This window comes from Melanerpes formicivorus, unplaced genomic scaffold, assembly GCF_026170545.1.
Source record: "Melanerpes formicivorus ecotype bairdi unplaced genomic scaffold, bMelFor1.0.p_v2 SCAF_2, whole genome shotgun sequence".
Lineage (NCBI taxonomy): Eukaryota > Metazoa > Chordata > Aves > Piciformes > Picidae > Melanerpes > Melanerpes formicivorus.
This window is the reverse complement of record NW_027142354.1, coordinates 55,923,238-55,943,742: the sequence shown is the minus strand read 5'-3', so window position 1 is coordinate 55,943,742 and position 20,505 is coordinate 55,923,238. Positions and strand designations below refer to the sequence as shown.

At 54.5% G+C, this 20,505-nt stretch overlaps 2 protein-coding genes across 4 annotated transcripts; one reads left to right on the top strand and one right to left on the bottom strand.

Annotated features, from left to right (window-relative positions):
* The first annotated feature begins 625 nt into the window (after positions 1-625).
* On the top strand, positions 626-8,214 carry MYOZ3 (myozenin 3). 3 transcript variants are annotated; one of them, XM_068162212.1, is made up of 7 exons: positions 626-810; positions 1,744-1,802; positions 2,214-2,368; positions 2,637-2,699; positions 2,801-2,939; positions 3,228-3,399; positions 6,576-8,214. In XM_068162212.1, the coding sequence occupies exons 2-7, from the start codon at positions 1,772-1,774 to the stop codon at positions 6,736-6,738; spliced, it is 723 nt and encodes a 240-aa protein (XP_068018313.1). In that variant the 5' UTR covers positions 626-810; positions 1,744-1,771; the 3' UTR covers positions 6,739-8,214. The 3 variants fall into 3 exon arrangements, with proteins under 3 accessions (XP_068018313.1, XP_068018295.1, XP_068018304.1); XM_068162194.1 differs by having other exon boundaries at positions 1,716-1,802; XM_068162203.1 differs by having other exon boundaries at positions 626-819; positions 1,716-1,802.
* On the bottom strand, positions 8,048-20,476 carry RBM22 (RNA binding motif protein 22). The gene is made up of 11 exons (XM_068162179.1): positions 20,355-20,476; positions 19,585-19,638; positions 19,004-19,033; positions 16,837-16,969; positions 15,840-15,940; positions 14,939-15,111; positions 14,205-14,405; positions 13,190-13,354; positions 11,675-11,763; positions 11,010-11,141; positions 8,048-10,012 (listed from the first exon to the last, which is right to left on the bottom strand). The coding sequence occupies exons 1-11, from the start codon at positions 20,406-20,408 to the stop codon at positions 9,882-9,884; spliced, it is 1,263 nt and encodes a 420-aa protein (XP_068018280.1). The 5' UTR covers positions 20,409-20,476; the 3' UTR covers positions 8,048-9,881.
* Between the last annotated feature and the right edge of the window lie 29 nt (positions 20,477-20,505).

The window sequence follows — 20,505 nt, the reverse complement described above, 5'->3', positions numbered from 1 at the left end:
GGCAGCATCCCAGTCCCCAAGTGTCAGCCCTGCTCCATGCCGAGGTGACAGCATCCCAGTCCCCAAGTGTCAGCCCTGCTCCATGCCGAGGTGACAGCATCCCAGTCCCCAAGGGTCAGCCCTGCTCCATGCCGAGGTGACAGCATCCCAGTCCCCAAGCGTCAGCCCTGCTCCATGCCGAGGTGACAGCATCCCAGTCCCCAAGGGTCAGCCCTGCTCCATGCCGGGGTGACAGCATCTCAGTCCCCAAGTGTCAGCCCTGCTCCATGCCGAGGTGACAGCATCTCAGTCCCCAAGTGTCAGCCCTGCTCCGTGCCAGGGTGATAGCATCCCAGTCCCCAAGGGTCAGCCCCGCTCCGTGCCGGGGTGACAGCATCCCAGTCCCCAAGGATCAGCCCCGCTCCGTGCCGGGGTGACAGCATCCCAGTCCCCAAGGGTCAGCCCCGCTCCGTGCCGGGGTGACAGCATCCCAGTCCCCAAGGGTCAGCCCTGCTCCGTGTCGCGGTGGCGACATCCCGGTCCTCAAGTGTCAGCCCCGCTCCGTGTCGCGGTGGCGACATCCCGGTCCCCAAGGGTCAGCCCTGCTCCACCCCCTTTCTCAGCCAGAAATAACTGCTGTCCCTCAGCAGGACCTTGGCATCTGGGCCGGAGCTCAGCACGGGTCAGGGCGAGCGGCAGGGAGCCCGGGGGTGCCGCGGAGGGCCAGCTGGGGCCACCGAGCACTGGTGGCCACAGCTTGGCTTCAGCTTCACCCCCAGCGCAGCAGGAGAACATCTTTGGTCCCCAGCATCTGGGGTGTTCACTGGCCAGGTAGGGGAGGTGAGATCCCGTGCTGGGTCAGAGGGTGCATGGGGCTTGAAAATGTCACCACTGTGGGATTCAGGGCTCCTCACGGGGGTGGGGGGTTGGGGGTGTGGTGGTCAAAGGGAGGACAGGGCATGGATCCTAGACTCACCAAGCAGATGAGCTCAGAGCTGCCAGGGAGCTGCATGCCAGGGCACCCCCAGCCCTGAGGGACCTCCTGCTCTCCAGGGCTCTTAGGGGAAGTGCACAGCACCAGCCCAAGCTGAGGGTTGTGAGATGAGCCAAACAGGGCCAAATCCTGCACTTGCTGAACAGAATGGGAGGGTGCTGCTGTGGGTGGCAGCTCATGGGTCTCAGACCAGAGCTGGCCTCCAGCTGCCTTCTCATGATGAAGCTGGAAGCTAAGGAGCAGCCCAGCCCAATGAGCAGGGATGGGGACCCCATGTCCCACCTCACCGCTGCCCAGCAGGGTCAGGGTTGTACTCCCTGCACCCTCAGGGCCAGCAGCTGAAAATAGCTCTGCTGAGGCAGAGGTGCTGGCTGGGGGGGGCAGCAGAGCCTCTGTTTGCCTGGCAGCCTGTGGGCAGTGGGTGTTGCTGCAAGGGGCCTGTGGACATGAGGATGTTGACTCACTGCAGGCAAGAACAGAGCTGGGGACATTTTCTGCCCTAAAGAAAGGCAGGGGAAAGACAAGGAGCAGGGGCTAAGGGGTGGCATGCATTGGACCTTTCCCTACACCTACAGAAGGGAATGGAGAGCAACACTGGGGATGCTGCTGACCAGCAGAGGTGTTCAGAGGTGATGCTGGCTGGGGGAGATGCTCAGTCAAAGCCTGGCCTCTGTGCATGGCACACCTAGGACCGACACATCCTCATGCTTGGTGTTACCCCAGGGCTACTTCTCTCTTCCAGCTGGGCAGGATCTGTTCCTCTCCCACAGAGCTGCCCCAGGAGCGCAGCACCAAGTGATGGCCATCATGAAACCAGGCCCTGAAGATGGTAAGGGGGTCTGGGGTGCCACTGGTCCTAGGGTAGTGCTGCCCACCCTGCCTGGGGGCCAGACTCTGCTCTGGTTGGGGCCACTAGCCTGACTCCCCAGGGCCTCTGCGCCCATGTTCTCGGTCCCCTTGCACTACAGCCCAAAGAGGCAACACTTGCATGTTGAAGGCTGTAGAGGTCCATGCATGGGGGGCAGGAGAGGCTGCCTCAGCCTCTGGAGCTGAGACTCCTCCCTGACAGTCGCCCACACGGAGCAAACACCGCTCCCCAGTGCGGCTCCCGGCGCGGGCACAGGCCCACCCACGTGCCAAGGACCCTGTGAAGGGGACACAACTTCCTTGTGCTGGGCACGGGGCCCTCCAGCAGTGCAGCTGCCTCAGCTGTGGCTGTGTTCTGCCCTGGCCTCCCCAGTGCCCCGGCTGGACCTGGGCAAGAAGATAAGCACCCCGCAGGACCTGATGATCGAGGAGCTCTCCCTGCGCGACAACCGCGGCTCCCAGCTCTTCCAGCAGCGCCAGCGGCGGATGCAGCGCTTCATCTTCGAGCATCCCAGTGGGTACAGGCAGGTGGGTCTGTGCCACAGCCCTGCCCACCAGCAGGACAGCCCTGCCCACCAGCAGGTCAGCCCTGCCCTGCCTCTCACAGCCTTTGCCAGGAAGCCAGTTCTTGGCGCGGTTCAGGGTCTCTCGGCTGCCCAGTGTGGCAAGGTGGAGAGATGGTTTGGTGGGCTGGGCATGGAGAGGGGCAAGCAGCAGCTCCAGCAACCACTGGAGAGCAAAGAGATGGAATCAGGCTTCCTCTGCACCCACTAACCCCTCTCCTTACTTCCTGCAGCTGTCAGGAGCAAGTGGCTCACAGCACGCTGGGAAAGGTGACCCGACGGCAAATGAGTGCTCGGTGAGTAGCTGAAGGAAGCTGTGAGGGCGCTCTGAACAGCCTCCCAGGTCACTGACCAGGGCACAGGAGCTCCCAGTGCCCACTGACTCTGCCCTCCACAGGCAGGGGAGGACCAGCCAAGTTTCCACTCTGAGCTCCATGTGGCAGCATCACCCCAGGGCGGTCCCCCTGCAGTGCCCAAGAAGACAGAGAAAGTCTTGCAGATGAGCAAAATCCTCAACCCCGATGCTCTGGCACCAGGTAAAAGCCTCCTACACCCCAGAGCTGAAAACCTCTGTGATGTGGGGCTGGAGACAGCAAGCTGCTGCCTGTTGAGGTGCCCTCCCCACCCCCTCCCCCCAGGTTTCTGTGTATATAAATCTCTAACCTGTATCTATGGTGCACACACAGAGTCCTGCCCCCAGCAGCAGGGCCTCCACGGCCACGGGAGGCAGGGCTGTTCCCAGCCCCCTGTCCTCTGCTGGCCACCTTGCCCCAGCCCAGCTGAGGCCACAGCAGCCCCTGCCATCTCTCCCCCTCCCCCTGCAGGGTACTCGAGCCCCCTCAAAGAAGTGCCCCCGGAGAAGTTCAACGCCACTGCCATCCCCAAGGGCTACCGCTCCCCGTGGCAGGGGCTGCTCGGGGACGGGCCCCACACTGTGCACTTCGAGAACCAGGTGCCCATCAGACCCTACCCATGGGACTTCAGGAGCTTCAACAGGTAATGCTGCCCAAGGGGCAGGCCCTGCCAGCCCGACCATCCCTTGGCCAAGCCCTTCGAGCTCAAGCAGTGCTCACCATCCTGCCAGGGAAACACAACGGTCCGTGCCCTGCTTATCCTCCTGAGGAGCTCCTCCTTGGCTCCCCTGCTTCCAGCAGCAACCCAGATTTCCTCTCAGCTCCACCACCCAGGCTGTGCATCCTTAAGCTGCTTGATCTTACTGGGTAGCCTTGAGGGATGAAATCTGGGAGGACTGATTCTCATCCCCATGGTCCTGAGGATGGAATTGCTGGTGCTACCAGCCAGGCTCAGCTCTGGGCTGGGTGAAGGAATGCCACAGGCACTGCCAAGTCTCTCTCCTAAATTTAAGGTATCTGCTGGAAGTGGTAGGAGTGCAAGGTTAATCTTCCCACAAGGTGCTAAGAGGTCACCAGATTCCTTCCAAACACCTGCTTGAGATTGATGTCTCCAGGCCAGGGAGTTTCTGGTGGCTGAGCCTGGCAAGTTCCAAGTCCTGTGGCTGCTTCTGATAAAGCACAGCTGCTGTGCCTCCTCACACCTTCAGATCATGCTGGGGTCAAGGTTGGGAGCAGAGACCACCTAGAAAATAAACCCACCTCTCTGGAAAGGAGCTTAGTGGGGATCCAGAAGCTGGAGCAGCAGCAGCCCAAGGTAGAATTGAACTTGTAAACTGAACACCATCTGCAGCCCAAGGTCCTGGCTCTTCTCCTCACTGAAAGCCTTTCATGAAGGCACATTACCCTTGGTGGCCCAGTCCCAGCCCACTAAGCAAGCTCCCACCTGAGCTCCCTACCTGGACACAGCACTGCTCCCCATCAGACCATTTGCCATGGTGCTGAGCCTCTGTAGACAGCAACATCCCTGAGCCCGTGCCAGGGCTGCAACTGAGTCATGGGGAACAGGACTGCAACCCCTCCACATGGGAATGCCATCCTGAAGGGCAGAGGCCAGCCTGACCACCACCAGAGCTGAGGTGTTCCTGTCACCATCTCCTTGCTGCTCTTCTCTCTCAGCCCTGGGGCCTGGGCAAAGTGCACAGCAAAAGGCTGCTGCATACTGAGCTCTCCACTCCATGTTTCCCCTCCCACACCAGTGAAAGTGTAACAGCACACTGGTCTGCACTGGAGTGGGGCTGAGGGAGAGTGAGAGGAGGCACTAGGGTGAACAGGGCTGAGAGAGAGTGAGAGGAGGCATTGGGGTGACCAGGGCTGAGAGAGAGAATGAGAGGAGGCATTGGGGTGAACAGGGCTGAGAGAGAGAGTGAGAGGAGGCATTGGGGTGAACAGGGCTGAGAGAGAGTGAGAGGAGGCATTGGGGTGAACAGGGCTGAGAGAGAGTGAGAGGAGGCATTGGGGTGACCAGGGCTGAGAGAGAGTGAGAGGAGGCATTGGGGTGACCAGGGCTGAGAGAGAGAATGAGAGGAGGCACTGGGGTGAACAGGGCTGAGAGTGAGAATGAGAGGAGGCATTGGGGTGAACAGGGCTGAGAGAGAGAGTGAGAGGAGGCATTGGGGTGAACAGGGCTGAGAGTGAGAGGAGGCATTGGGGTGAACAGGGCTGAGGGAGAGTGAGAGGAGGCATTGAGGTGAACAGGGCTGAGAGAGAGTGAGAGGAGGCATTGGGGTGAACAGGGCTGAGAGACAGTGAGAGGAGGCATTGGGGCCAACAGAAGGGACAGGAACCCACAGGCAACTGTTCCCTCAGGGTCTCCTTCCCAGCTCCTCAGCCAGTTACTGGAGCAGTAGGAGCTGAGGAGGTGCTGTAGCAGGAGAACAAGGAGCTGCTGCAGAAACCTGGCTCTTTTCTTCCAACATTTCGCCATGTTCCTGCCTCAGTTCTTATTTCTGGCCAGGGACTGAAGCAAGGGCATGTTTCTGAATAATGCCTTACCCTGTACCATTTCTCCTCCCCTCTCACAAGCTGCCTTTCTATTTAAAGTCCTGAGCTGTTATTTAATACAGATGGATGCTAATTTAACACCAAGCCTCTTGCCACCTCTTCTAACTCTTCCCTGAGGCATGAAGATTCAGAGCCTCAGGCTGCTTTTCACCATCTCCCAAGCCTGCTGGCTTTTAAATGGCTTCTCAAGTTTGGGCAGTGCTGCAGAAAGACACAAGCTTGTGGGGACAAATTGGCTAGCCAACAGCCAGAGGCCTTGCCTAAGGCTAGGTGAAGCCCAGCACAGCTCACGTGGCTCACAGGGCAAGGTCACCATCCCGACAGCAACTTGTGTTGAGGCAGACGGGTTTATTCCCGGCTTCCAGTGTCCAGGCTGAGGTACAACAGCCTAAGGTGAGCTGCCTGAAGAGAGAGTAAAATCCCAGCTTTGGAAAGGATTGCTTTTATTCCCAGGCAGGAGAGTTTCTGGAACAAACCTCTGCCCTTTACCTTTCCCCCCCTTCATTTCTCCCTGTTGCAAAGCTGTGCCACGTCTCTGCCGTTGGAGCAGCGCCTCCCAAGGCAAACATTCCCAGCCATGGCTCGTCGAGAGCTCAGCCTCCCTGTGCTGCTCCAAAACCAACATTCTTGGCTTTTGGGGGGCTGGCACTCCTCTTTTCCAGTCCCTTTCCACATTTCTCCGGGAATGGATGACAGCTCTTGCCCCCAGACCGCTCCTCTTGTTAGTCATAGTCCAAGAGAAGCTGTCCCAAAAGGCTGACTGGAGCCAGGGCCAAGAGAGAGCTTTGCCTGCACATGTGCTGGAGCCATCCATCAGCCCCAGCCCTCTGCAGAACGCATTGGCTGTGGACAAGTCACTTTCTAAAGACCAGGGAGTTTGTCCCCATCACCTGCTCTCTCCACCTAACCCCTTTCATGCCCAGCACATCCCTGCTGCTGTGGGCACAGCCCTCAAGAACACACCATGGTCATGGGAGCACTTCCTGCCTCCCCTGCACAGCCACTGACGCTCAGGCACCAAGCCCCAACTCTCCAGGCTTGCCAGAGCTTGAGTTGAGAGCTGCTCCGTTCAAGAACCTCAGTGGGCTTGCAGAGGCCCTGATGGCATCCTGGTGAGGAAGAGGAGGGCTGTCACTTCCTGCAGGCATTGCTGGATGGCTGCTGGGCTCAGAGTTAGCAAACCCAGACCTTTTCCCACCCCCTTCCCACCACCCACAGCCTCTCCTTGAAGCGCTAAACCTTCCTCTCCTGCCGCAGGACCGCTGCCCCCTTCGACAGCGCGCTGGTCAGTGACCTGTTCTCCATGCCTGCCGTGGAGCTGGATAACCTGAGTGCTCTGGAGGTGATTTCCCACAGACCCAACTTCAACAGAGTGGCACAGGGCTGGGTGAGGATCCTGCCGGAGAGCGAGGAGCTGTAGGGCTCAGGCTCCCTGCCCCGGCAGCTGCTTCTCTCGCTAGGCTCCGACATGCTGCCCAGGGGAGGGGAGGGGAGAGGAGAGGGGAGAGGGGAGGGGAGGAAGTGTGCCTCATGAAAGCTAAGCTGGTGGTCTCAAATCATCATCCTCTTCAGTGGGGTTTGAACAAGCTCAAGCCTGGGACCATTTTGAACTCCCCTCATGCCAGCAGCTGTCCCCAAGGGCACTTAGTGCTTAGCTGTCCAGCCAGGCTCTCATCGTTACCGCGAGCAGATCCTGGTGAGCTTCCATCCTGCCTGTCCTCTTCCCTGCCCCATGGAGAATGGCAGCACCACCAGCTGCAACACCCAGGTCTCCTGCTGCTTCTTCACTGACACACAAGCCCTGCTTGAACAGCTGCTGTCTGAGCAGAGAAATTCCATCTGCAGGACAACTCTGCATCTGTCATTCCGCTCAGGGCAGCGGGAGGAGGTGATAATTGAAGAGCAGCCACAAAACACGGACTGGAGGCACTGGCACGTTCAAAGCAGTTAACCTGGGCTTGGCTGGGCAACAGAAAGAGAGAAGGAGCTGGGAATCTGCCTGTTTACCAACACAGCACAACCAGGCTAGAGGGGAGTGTTGGGAATGGGAAACCTGTGCCCCCTTTTCCACAAGCTACTGGCGCTTGGCAGCTGCCAGGTCCCCTTCCTGCCGCTCCTGCATGCCTCGCTTAAACACCTCAGCCTTGGCACTGCCTCATGCCAGGGCTGCTTCAGCCAGCTGGTCAGCAAGGACCAGGCCCTGCTCAGACCCCCTGCACTGTGGAATTGCACCAGTCTGGAGATACCACCAGGGAATTCTGGTAGCCTCAGCATGAGTGGGAAGGAGAAGCAGTGCAGATGCGACTCCAGAGCAGGCATAGGCTGCTCCAGCAGGGAGGGTCCAGCGGCACCAACACTCCCAGCAGTGACTCAGAGGGGGACACAGCTAACAACAGCCTGTAGGACAGGCACCAGAACATCTGCTAACTCCTAGCAAAAGCCTCCAGCTTAACACAGGCTTTCCACAATGGCTTGTGGGAGACTCTTCATGTCACCTTCACACAACCTTGCAGAAGCAGGAGGGTCAGGGGGAAAGTTCCTCTTCCCACTGCTGTGGTTAAACTGGGCAAGTAGATTTTGTGGTGAAAGGGCAATTCAGGGTGTCCTTGCTTGTGAAGTGACCTTGTGAAGGTGTGCAGACATGCACAGAGCAGGCCTCACACAGGGACTCTGCTGCCACAGCCTTGAGGCAGGAGACTTTCTCCCCACTGAAGTAGAAGACAAGGAAATGGATAAAGATCTGATCCTTTATTAAGGTTTTGTGATTGCTGCCCTGTTCCAAACCCATCTCTCCCCTCTTTGTCCATCAGAGGAATCTCCCCTCTTTGTCCATCAGAGGAATCTGTGTACCCCTGGGGCCTGGCTGGGAATAATAAATAAACTGCAATCATGTAAAGCCTGCTTGCATTTGGGATTGGCCTGCACAGCACTCAGGCTCCAAGAGCACAGACTTGGAGGGCCAGAGCAGTGGCAGATGCTGCAGGCCTCCCCCCTGCACCAGGAGGCCTCTGCCCACCCTCCAGCACTGCCCTGGGATGGCTCTCACCCAACAAAAGCTAAACCAGGTGCCTGTGCCCACAGCTCAGCTCCTTCTCCACAGGCAGCCTGCCAGGCATACCCTGGTGCTACATGTGCTGTGCCACCTCCAGCAGTCTGGCAGGGCTGGCAGTGCCTGTGGGATCTGTGGGGTCTGTGTTGATAGGTTGGACTCGATGATCCTCGAGGTCCTTTCCAACCTAAGTTATACTGTGAGACTGTGATCCTGTGATCCAGTGGCACTGTACAGGTTGGCACATAAAAGTGAACCTGCTGTCACTGCCTCAAGTCCCCTTGGCTTTGGCAGCAGCCCAATAAAAATCAGAGTCCTTGGTTGCTGTGCTCCAGGAAGCAGCAAGGTCTGAGCAAAGTGTTGGGGGGGGAAAAAAAAAGTCAGCTATTTTAATGTGTAATTCCTTAAAGCAAGCAAAAGAAGCTTCAGAGCAGGTCCCCAGCATGTTTTGCTTTACAGGAAGATCTCCACAGATCCACTGCATGAAAGGAGCTGACAAACAGGATTAAACTCCTCCAGCCACACGTGCACACACCTTGCCCAAGGGCAGGCTCCGTGCAGGACATGGCTGCTCCGGGGCAAACGCTACAGAAGGAGCACAGAGAGGAAAGTTTCAAGTCTTACCCTAAGCAGGATGAAATGGGCTCCACCTCTGCATGCACAAGCCCCAGTCATGGTCCAAATATACCCCAGAGAAGCTTGCAGCTTCCCCCTGTCCTCCTCTCTGCATCACCACAGAGGCCAGCACAGCCAGACACCTGCTGACCTGTCCCTCCCTGTCACACCTGCACTACCTGGGGGCTGCTCACCTCTCCTAACTCCTATCTTGCTCAGGACATGCAGGATTACAAGTGAAAGCATCAGAAAAAAAGCTGCTGTGTGTGTTTTGGGTTTGGTTTTTGTTTTAAGCAAGAAGCCAGGGAAAAGGAGGGAAGAGAATTCTGTGGCAAGAGTAAGGCAGAGCCATGGGGTTGGCACAGCTGCTGAGGTTGTTTGCCAGCTCTGGTCCAGCCTTGGTTTAATACTTCATGAGGGGAAAAAAAAGTCATCAGTTACCTGACAGTCTCTGGAAAGATTTAAACAGTCCTAGGATGGGGACCTCTGAAGGTCATCTATCCTCAACTGGATCAGGCAGCCCAGAGCCCTGTCAGCAGCGTTGGGTACCGAATGGGTTTGAAAAGTGGCCTTGGGTTTGGTTTTCTTTTTCCCAATGGTTTATTTCCAAACAGGACACAGGGACAGCTCTGTAATCCTGGTACACCTGATTCACCCCACCCCAGCCCTTCTACCTGCCCCCCACCCCCTAAACCCAACTCTAAACAAAAGATCTGGGACGTGCCCACCGTGGGATCAGCCAGCGGAGAGACGGCGCTGGGCTGGCCCAGCGTCTGCAAGCAGGGAATAAGGCTTCTCTAGCTCAACATATGGTGCTACCATGGTAACTAGAAAATAACATTTACTTTCAGGAGGAGGAGGAGGAGGAGGAGGAGGAGGAGGAGAAGGGACAGGAGGTGCTAGGGGCTGCTGTGCTTCCCGGCGTGGGCACCCATCCGCTGGGGATCTTGAGACGGGTAGTGAATGGGCCCCGGGGCTCTCATGAAGGGAGGAGGGGGCCCCATGGCATGGAACATGTGTGGTCCAAAACCTGCAGGAACAAAGTTGGCAGCTTCAGACAATGCAGCACAACCACCAGTGCAGAGGAAGTGCAGCTCAAACCTACCCCCAGAGAACAGCTGCCTCCCAGCTGTGTGCAGCTCCCATGGCTCTCCCAATGCCCCAACTCCTTCCCCTCTTTTCCAGCACAGCTGGGAGCAATCCTCACCCAACACACACAGATCCACACAATGGCTTGGGCTGGAAGGGACCTTACAGATCATTCAGCTCCAACTGTCCTGCCATGGACAGGGACACCTTCCACTAGACATGCTTGCTCAAGGCCTCATTTAACCTTGCCTTGAACACCTCCAGGGAGGAGACATCCATGACCCGCCCCGGGCAACCTGCTCCAGTGTCTCACCACCCACACTGTACAGAATGTCTTGTTAACATCCAGTCCAAATCTCCCCTCCTTAAGCTTCATTCCCTTCCTTCTCATCCTATCATAACAAGCCCTTGTGCAAACTCATTCCTCAGCTTTCTTGTAGGCCCCCTTCTTCAGGTACTGGAAAGCTGCTCTAAGGTCTCCCTGGAGCCCTCTTTTCTCCCGGCTGAACAGCCCCAACATCCCTAAAAGCTGGTGGGGAGGCTGGACAGGTGTCTGTAAGGCCAGACTACCTGTTCACTACTCAGCTGGGGAGAAAAGCAAAACATCCACAAGATGTCTTCCATCCCATTAGAAAGTGCCTCTGGATGGGTATAATGCACCCAAGCAAGCACAGGCTGGTGCTCCACCAGCAGCACTTCCACAGCCAGCAAAGCACCGAGCAAATCTCAGTACCAGGGACCTCTGACCTGCCTGAGGATCTGCAAGTGAATGCACAGCACAACAGGCAGCCCTGCTGAGCTGTGCTGACAGCTCACTTTGGATCTGTATGATCAGGGATGAGGAAAAGCAACCCAGGGCATGCAGCAGTGCTGCAGTGCAGTCAAGGGAGGACTAGATCGTCCCAGCACACCCCCAGGGGAAGGGGAACCACAAGTACCTGGAGGTGGTGGTGGAGCAATGCCAGGAGGAGGAGGCAAGGCAATGTTAACCACAGCAGGAGGGCCACTTGGAGGTAGGTTGAAGTAATTTGCAGAAGCCTCCTCTTCTGCAGCTGGAGGAGGGGGGAGAGCTGCAGGAAAAGCACACAGTGGTTATGGAAAATCTCTCCATCAAGGCATGCAGAGGTATCTGCTCCCAGGACACACAATCAGCTCTGCCACAAGGGCAAACTGCTGCCACTCCTGCACATATGAATCAAAGGGAGAAGCAGGGCTGCACTGAAGCTCCAGAACTGTCCCATTCTCCTTCACCCAAACCCAGCTTTGCTTTGTCCATCATACAACACTCACCAGATGAAGAGAACACCAACCAAGCTTTGCAAAGCATGGGGTGCCAGCACTCTCAGATCTAAGGAACTCTCATCCAGCTTTAACTTTTCACTCATCACATACAGAGCTCTCTTCTCATCAAGAATTTGCTTCTGGACAAAGCCTGCCTCCCATTCCAGCTGGCTCTGCTGCAAACCTTTTCTAAGTGACTGCTTTGAGCTCACCAGTGCCTCCACCCTCCCAACAGCTGTCACTGCTCTGAGGTTCAACACCAGCCCTTCTCCTGGAAGCTGGTCAGCATCAAGTGTTTGAGAGGTGAAAACAACTCCTGTACCTCCAGGAAGCCCTGGAACTGGCTCCAACTTTATCCCAGATTCTGTAGTCCCTTCCTTGTCCTTTTCTTTTCCTCTTGCTGCTTGGGACCTGAAAAGCAGACAGAAGTTTGAGAACCAGATGAGGAAATGCAGGCTAGGCAGATATTCACACCACAACACACAGATATTCACACCACAATAGTTCCACATCATCTAACCCAGAACTGTTGCTTCAGGGCCAAAGATAAACTCCAGGGAACACCAGAGACAGCAGCCACAAACTGTGCAAAAGGTGCTTACAGAATCATGGAATTGTCAGGGGTGGAAGGGACCTCAAGGATTATCTAGTTCCAACCTCCCTGCCATGTGCCAAGGGCAGGGACACCTCACACTACAGCAGGTTGCTCACAGCCACATCCAGCCTGGCTGCAAACACCTCCAGGGATGAGGCTTCTACTTCCTCCCTGGGCAACCTGTGCCAGGCTCTCACCACCCTCATGGGGTTAGAACTTCTTTCTAACATCCACTCTGCATCTACCCACTTCTAGTTTTGTTCCATCCTCCCCAGTCCTGTCACTCCCTGACACCCTAAAAAGTCCCTCCCCAGCTTTCTGGTAGGCCTCCTTCAGACACTGGGAGGACACAATAAGGTCTCCTTGGAGAAGATGGATTAGAATCAAAACTTCCTAACCCTCAGCCAGGAAACCCCTCACACTAATCTGTGTCACCTCCAACCCAGATCCCACTGCTCAAACCCGACCCTAAATCACTACCCAAACCAGCCTAACATCCAACCCTGCAGGAGCTGACACCCTAAAAAGTCCCTCCCCAGCTTTCTTGTAGGCCCCCTTCAGATACTGGAAGGCCACAATAAGGTCTCCTCAGAGAATCATGGAGTCAATAAGGTTGAAAAAGACCTCAGAGATCATCAAGTCCAACCTATCACCCAGCACCTCATGACTAACTAAACCATGGCTCCAAGTGCCACCTCCAATCCCCTCTTGAACACCTCCAGGGATGGTGACTCCACCACCTCCCTGGGCAGCACATTCCAATGGCAAATAACTCTTGCTGGGAAGAACTTTCTCCTCACCTCCAGCCTAAACTTCCCCTGGCACAGCTTGAGACTGTGTCCTCTTGTTCTGCCACTGGTTGCCTAGGAGAAGAGACCAACCCCCTCCTGGCTACAACCTCCCTCCAGGTAGTTGTAGAGAGCAATTAGGTCTCCCCTGAGCCTCCTCTTCTCCAGGCTAAGCAACCCCAGCTCCCTTGGCCTCTCCTCACAGGACCTGAGACCCCTCCCCAGCCTCGTTGCCCTTCTCTGGACACATTCAAGTGTCTCAATGTCCTTCTCAGATTGTGGGGATTAGAATCGAAACTCCCTAACCCTCAGCCAGGAAAGCCCTCACACAAATGTGTGTCACCTCCAACCCAGGCCCCGCTGCCCGAAAGCCAGTCCCCAGGGCAGGCTGAGTGCAGGCCTGCAGGAGCGGAGGGGAGGCGCTGGCAGCGGCGGCCGCCCGGGCTGCGCTCACCTTCCCCACTTGACGTTGAGCCGGCGGCCGTTGACGATCAGCTTGTTGAAGGACTTCTCGGCAGCCACCTCCGCCGCCTGCCGCGTGGCGAACTGGATGAAGGCGCACTGCTGCCGCTGCACCACCGTGATCGTCCGGATCTCCCCAAACTGGTAGAAGTGGTTTCTGGGCAGGGCAGGGCAGGGAAACGACACCATGAGGATGGAAGCCCACCCCTCCTAGGCACACCTGCTGCACAGACGCGAGGACGCTCGGCTCCTTTCTTTTGCCCATCACGGGCGCAGGCTGACCGCTCAACATCAAGTCTCTCTTGCCCCCCTGGGCAGTCATGGAGCAATCAAAAGGCTGCAGCAGAATCACAGACTGCTCTGGGTTAGAAAGGACCTCTGAAGGTCATCCAGTCCAACCCCCTCTGCACCAAGCAGGGGCATCCTCAACTAGATCAGGTTGCCCAGAGCGCTGTCGAGCCTCACTTTCAGCATCTCCCAGGGATGGGGCCCCAACCACCTCCCAGGGCAACCTGTTCCAGTGTGCCATCACCCTCATGGTGAAGAATCTGTTCCTAACATCCAATCAATCTCTCCTTCTGTAGTTTGAAGCCATTGTCCCTTGTCCTGTCAACACAGGCCTTTGCAAATGGTCCCCCTGCAGCCTTCTCGTAGGCCCCTTCAGGTACCAGAAGGTCCCTATCAGGCCTCCTCTCTTCCAGGCTGAACAACCCCAGCTCCTTCAGCTTATCTTTGCAGCAGAGGTGTTCCAACCCCTTGATCATTTTTGTGGCCCTAAGTCTCCTCAACAGCTCAGGAGGATGACTCATCTTTAAACAGGGGAATTTTAATCCAAGCCTCTGAAATGTGCCTGTTTGGCTGCTCTCAAACAAGCTGGCACTCCTCTGCACTTGCCCACCAGCCAGCTCCCCATTAAGAAAACTGACAACCAGATTTACTTTCCTTCTCTTATTTCCTTTGCAAGAGGTTCCCCTCACTCACAAGATGAGCAGCAATCACCAACCCACCTGAGATCCGACTCGGTGATGGTATCTCCAAGCCCTCCAACGTAGAGCGTGGTGATGGTCTTGTCATCAGGGGGGTCTAGGCGAGGCATGGTTGATGCTCTTTTCAGCAGCTTGTCAGCCACAGGGTCATTGATGCCATAGTAACGATCTTTGATGTTCTGATCAGCCAGAGGATCATCAGGGTCTGTAGGTTTCTCGTGCCTAAAGGTCAGCAGACAAAGCGTTTCATGCCACCAGTCACGGCTGCAGCAGGTCAAGTGACTCTTGTCTGCTGCCTTCCCACCTTAGGGGCTTAACCCTCCTCACACAAACATGCCAAAATAGGACAAAAAGCCCTGAGAACTTCAATCTGCAGCCAGTTGTGAATGCCTCAAGTTCTGAATGAAAGGCACTCTTGACAGCTCAGCATCCAGCACTACAAAATACAAGAGCTGGGTTTCAAAGGCCTCTTGTTCAGACACAAAGCTCTCTGCCTGAGAGGACTGACGCCACAAAGGGGGGAAATGAACTATGCAAGAGAAGAGCTGCAGCCACTGCTTCAGCAGAGCACTCCAGGACCATGCAGTGGATCCACCCCAGAGGAATCTGCCCCAACAAAGATGCATTCACCAGCGCTGCCGCACTGACCCCAGCCCCAGGGTTGAGTCCCCTGCACACTGCAGCATTTCCTGCCCTTCAAACCCCAAGGGAAGCTGCCTGTGAGCGTGGTGAGATGAACTCAGCTGTGTCTGTACCTGTAGGGACACTCTTCCCCTCTCTTGCACTCTCCTTTCACCCAGAAGGAACAGATGTGAGGACGGTTCCGTTTATAGTAAGGAGTGGTCCGAGCCAGCTTCAGCAGCATGTCACTGGTAGAAGTAGCTTTTCCCAGGGCACCAACTGGTCTAGTGCCATCAGAGTTGGATATCTAGGCAGCAGTTAAAACATGAATAATGATGTAAGCATCACCACTGAAAACCAGTGCACACAACCAAAGCAAACAAACTGTGTCCAGTTCTGGGCCCCTCATATAAGAACAGCCTTGAGACTCTTGAAGCTGTCCAGAGAAGGGCAGTGAGGCTGGGGAGGGGTCTGGAGCACAGCCCTGTGAGGAGAGGCTGAGGGAGCTGGGGGTGCTTAGCCTGAAGAAGGCTCAAGGGAGACCTTCTTGCTGTCTACAAGGGAGGGGGTTGGTCTCTTCTCCCAGGCAACCAGCACCAGAACAGGAGGACACATGTGGTAGTGAGAAAAGTTCAGTTCTCCCCCCACACACAAACCACAGCTAACTCAGTCAGAGAAGCAAATGGAAAAGGCTGCATTATCCTTAAAGGCACAGCCTAAAACTGTCACAACACAGCCTCAAGCTGTGCCAGGGGAAGTTTAGGCTGGAGTTGAGGAGAAAGTTCTTCCCAGAGAGAGTTGTTAGCCGTTGGAATGTGCTGCCCAGGGAGGTGGTGGAGTCACCACCCCTGGAGGTGTTCAAGAGGGGATTGGATGTGGCACTTGGAGCTATGCTTTATTAATCATGAGGTCATGGGTGACAGGTTGGACTTGATGATCTTTGAGGTCTTTTCCAACCTTACTGACTCTATGATTCTGAGCTAGGGCCTTCCTCCCCACTCCGCACCCAGACGTGGGCACGGTGCCTGTTCTCACCTCTCGTTCCATGTTCTGGGTGTAGTACTCTTTATTGACATCAGACTTGGGCATCTCATCCTTAAGGGAGAGTCCTGCATCCCGGACTTGGATAGGCAGACCTGAAGTGAATCAGAAAGGAGAGAAAAACAACACAACAAATCTGTATGAAACGTGAGCTGAAAGAGCAGAAAGAGCTACTGCATTAGCCAGAGGTAACTCCTCTGCTGCTCTGGTACACCAGTGTCCTGAACCTCAGGGGAGGTGTGCTCATCAAGACTTGCTCAGCAGTGTGCCCAGGTGGCCAAGAAGGCAAATGGCATCCTGGCCTGCAGCAGAAATAGCATGGCCAGAGAAGCAGGGAGGTCATTCTGCCCCTGTACTCAGCACTGGTTAGGCCACACCTTGAGAACTGTGTCCAGTTCAGAGCCCTTCAGTTTAAGAAGGATATTGAGACACTTGAATGTGTCCAGAGAAGGGCAACGAGGCTGGGGAGGGGTCTGGAGCACAGCCCTGTGAGGAGAGGCTGAGGGAGCTGGGGTTGTTTAGCCTGGAGAAGAGGAGGCTCAGGGGAGACCTTCTTGCTCTTGACAACTACCTGAAAGGAGGCTGTAGACAGGTGGGAGTTGGTCTCACCAGAGGCAGAATGAGAGGACACAGTCTCAAGCTGTGCCAGGGGAAATTTAGGCTGGAGGTGAGGAGCAAGTTCTTCCCAGGAGTAACTGGCCATTGGAATGTGCTGCCCAGGGAGGTGGAGTCACCACCCCTGAAGGTGTTCAAAAAGGGACTGGATGTGGCACTTGAAGCCATGGTTTAGCTGTCAGGAGGTGTTGGGTTGGACCTGATGAACTCTGAGGTCCTTTCCCAACCTGGTTGATTCTGTGAGTCTGTGATTCTAAAAGACTACCCAGGGACAGCCATGCCAAGCAATCCACATGGGGAAAGAGGTTCCACCAGCTTCCATTTCAGAGGCAAGCAGATCAGCTTTGTTACTTAACTCCCATCTTTTGGTACTCACCATATTCCAGGTCCAGCAGGCAGGTCTGACAGACGTTCTTCAGCTTGCTGCAGGTCTGGCACACCTCTGTCTTCTTGAAACGCATGCGGACGCCGGGGCACCAGCGGAACACGGTGAAAGGCCTGGCACAGATCTGCAACACAGGACCCTGACACTGCTACCACTGTCACACACCACTGGAGCCACCATTCAGGCTCCTGCAAGGAAACCTGAAGCCCAGACACATCTAGTTGGGGATGTCCCTGCTGACTGCGGGGAGGTTGGACTAGGTGACCACTGGAGGTCCCTTCTGGCCTGGACCACTCTTCAAAGCACAAACACAACCTCTTCACTTTAGTGCTGAGTGCCTGAGCTCATCAATACCTCTTGGTGTTTGGTGCCTTACTCTGACAGAAAGAAGTTTTAGGAAGGTTTTGTTCTTGTTGGGTTTTGTGGGGTTGTTTCGGTTTACTGCAGCAAGCCAACTGCTGAAAGCTGATCTGCTCCCAAGGAAATTCTCCTTCAGGTAATAGGTTGGGCTTGATGATCTCTGAGATCTCTTCCAACCTTGTTGGGTCTATGATTCCTTCACTCCAGGTGATGTCAGTGTAGAGCCACTGGGAATAAATTACCAATTGTGTGTAAGCCAGCCAGCAGCAAGCAAGCTCCATGAGAGGTTGTGAGACCTTTGGTCCACCACTTACTGCTGTCTCATCTGGTGGCATTGATGCATCTGCTTCGTGTACAGTTTGAGGAAGAGAAGCAAGATTGGAGAGCTTAATTGCCCTCTACAACTACCTGAAGGAAGGCTGTAGCCAGGTGGGGGTTGGTCTCTTCCCCCAGGCAACCAGCACCAGAACAAGAGGACACAGTCTCAAGCTGTGCTTGGGGAGGTTCAGGCTGGATGTTAGGAAGTTCTTCACAGAGGGATTGGTCATTGGGATGTGCTGCCCAGGGAGGTGGTGGAGTCACCATCACTGGAGGTGTTTAAGAAAGAGATTGGATGAGGCATTCAGTGCCATGGTTTAGTTGATTAGATGGTGTTGGGTGATAGGTTGGACTTGATGGTCTTGAAGGTCTTTTCCAACCTGGTTAATTCTATTCTATGCTATTCTATTCCTATTCCATTGCTATTCCTATTCCATGATTCTATTCCTATTCCATGATTCCATTCCTATTCCATGATTCCATTCCTATTCTATTCCTATTCCATGATTCTATTCCTATTCCATTCCCATTCCTATTCCATTCCAATTCCTATTCCATGATTCTATTCCTATTCCTATTCCATTCCTATTCCATGATTCTATTCATATTCTATGATTCTATTCCTATTCCAATTCCATGATTCTACTCCTATTCCATTCCCATTCCTATTCCATGATTCTATTCCTATTCTACTCCTATTCCATGATTCTAATCCTATTCCATGATTCTATTCCTAGATTCTATTCCTATTCCATGATTCTATGCCTATTCCTATTCCATTCCCATTCCTATTCCATGATCCTATTCCTATTCCATGATTCTATTCCTATTCCATGATTCCATTCCTATTCCTATTCCATGATTCCATTCCTATTCCATGATTCCATTCCTATTCCATGATTCCATTCCCATTCTATTCCTATTCCATTCCTATTCCATGATTCTATTCCTATTCCATGATTCTATTCCTATTCCATTCCCATTCCTATTCCATGATTCTATTCCTATTCCATGATTCTATTCCTATTCCTATTCCATTCCCATTCCTATTCCATGATTCTATTCCTATTCCATTCCCATTCCTATTCCATGATTCTATTCCTATTCCATGATTCTATTCCTATTCCTATTCCATTCCCATTCCTATTCCATGATTCTATTCCTATTCCTATTCCATTCCCATTCCTATTCCATGATTCTATTCCTATTGCATGATTCTATTTCTATTCCTATTCCATTCCCATTCCTATTCCATTCCCATTCCATGATTCTATTCCTACTCCTATTCCATTCCTATTCCTATTCCGTTCTGCAGCTCTCAGCAGAGTGACCTAAAAAAAATGTTATGTAGCTGCATAAATATCTGTTAACCCAGATGCATCCTTTTCTGGAGCCTGAAAGGCTTTTCCAGATGGAAGTGTACTTTTCCCCAGGTGCATGCCACTTGAGATGCTCTGTCTTCACACAGACACAAACCTACCTTGCATTCTTTGCCATATTTTTCTTTGGTCTGAAATACAAATGAAGAACAAGAGAGGAGAAGATGAGATGTCATCAGCTCAACGTCAAACATGAGACAGATCATTGTGGGATTTGCCTGATGGTGCTGCATTTAGACTCACCCACCCCTCCCCTCTCTGTTTTGGGCTTAGGGTTTGGCAGGGTCAGTGGGACAGAAAAAAAGTCCTTAGAAACTTCATTTTTTGCTTACAAGCACACCTTAAAAATAGAGCATTTTAAGCCCTGCCCTGGCTATGGTTTAAGGTGAGAATGAGATGGGATGTGACAAGCAAAAATGAGGTTAAATCAGTGCATGAAGAAAACATACCATCATCTATCATCACTTTGTTCCCCTTTTTGACTGATTTATTCTCCAAACACACCATGATATCACCTGCCAATGCTGGCTGGAATCAAACCCTGTTGTGCAGAACCAGCTAATTAGGAGGACATATCCACCTCAGCATCTCCTCCTGCAGCCAGGTTTATTTTAGTCCCTGAAACCCAACAGCCCTAGGGCCAACCCCAGAGAGAAGGTCTGATGGTCAAACAGGCACATACCATTCGAATGTATGGGTTTTCTCCAAGACATGTCTGGCACAGAATAGGGAAGTCCTGAATTGCACAGAAAAAGAGAGAAAAATCAGGAAATCTGAGGCACTCGACTGACTCTCTGAACTGGCACTACTGAGTTAAACTGATCAGTCCAATTGAAAGACACCAAAAGAATCATTCCAAAAGAGACTGGGAGAGATGCAAGCCACGACCCAAAGCTCACGTTGTGGAAGTAACCACAACCTACCAGCTAGTGCAGTTTGAAGTAAAAGATGGCACAAACAAACAAACAAGACATGTATTCTCGAGACCTTAGCACTCCAGCAATCTGACTGCAGCAGACTACATACCCCTCGACATCATCTCTCGCCACCTATTGTTGGCACTGGGCCCACCGAGGAAAGGCCTCAGCCCTAAAGAACGCGCCCCCAGGCAGAAGCTGGGCCCAGCTACCAGCCCTCCCTAGCTACCGGGAGACCTTCCCAGCTCCCAGACACTCAAACGCCGGCAGGCAGACAGCGCGGGGGGGGGGGCTACCTAGGGCAGCACCCTTTTTCAGCCATACGGAGGGCCCGGGTAACCGTGGCAGCCCCTTCCCAGCCGTGAGCAGAGCAGGGCCGCAGCTCCCCAGGAGGTCCCTACGCTGCCCCGAGGGCCACCTCAGCGCGCACCCATCGCCCTACGGCCCTGCCTCCACACCGCCACAAGCAGTAAAGGGCCCCGCTGGCCAAGCTCCGCCCGGCCCCGGCCCTCCCTCATCGCCCCCCAGGGCTCACCGCGTCCTCCCAGTTCTGCCGGTTGTAGGTGTTGGAGCCCAGCGATGTCGACATGGCGGCAGAGGCCTCTGCTCCCCGCAGCCACCGCCAAGCCCCGCGCCGCTCCGCCTCGAGCCGGAAGTGACGCCACTTCCGCCAGCGACGTGCGGGA

Coding starts and splice junctions, on each gene's coding strand:
- MYOZ3 (XM_068162212.1), top strand. CDS start 1,772: ATGGCCATCATGAAACCAGGCCCTGAAGATG. Junction 2,369..2,636: donor ATCCCAGTGGGTACAGGCAG/GTGGGTCTGTGC, acceptor TACTTCCTGCAG/CTGTCAGGAGCAAGTGGCTC. Junction 2,940..3,227: donor CCCCGATGCTCTGGCACCAG/GTAAAAGCCTCC, acceptor CTCCCCCTGCAG/GGTACTCGAGCCCCCTCAAA.
- RBM22 (XM_068162179.1), bottom strand. CDS start 20,408: ATGTCGACATCGCTGGGCTCCAACACCTACAACCGGCAGAACTGGGAG. Junction 19,034..19,584: donor AAAACCCATACATTCGAATG/GTATGTGCCTGT, acceptor TTTGTATTTCAG/ACCAAAGAAAAATATGGCAA. Junction 15,941..16,836: donor CCTGCTGGACCTGGAATATG/GTGAGTACCAAA, acceptor GATTCACTTCAG/GTCTGCCTATCCAAGTCCGG.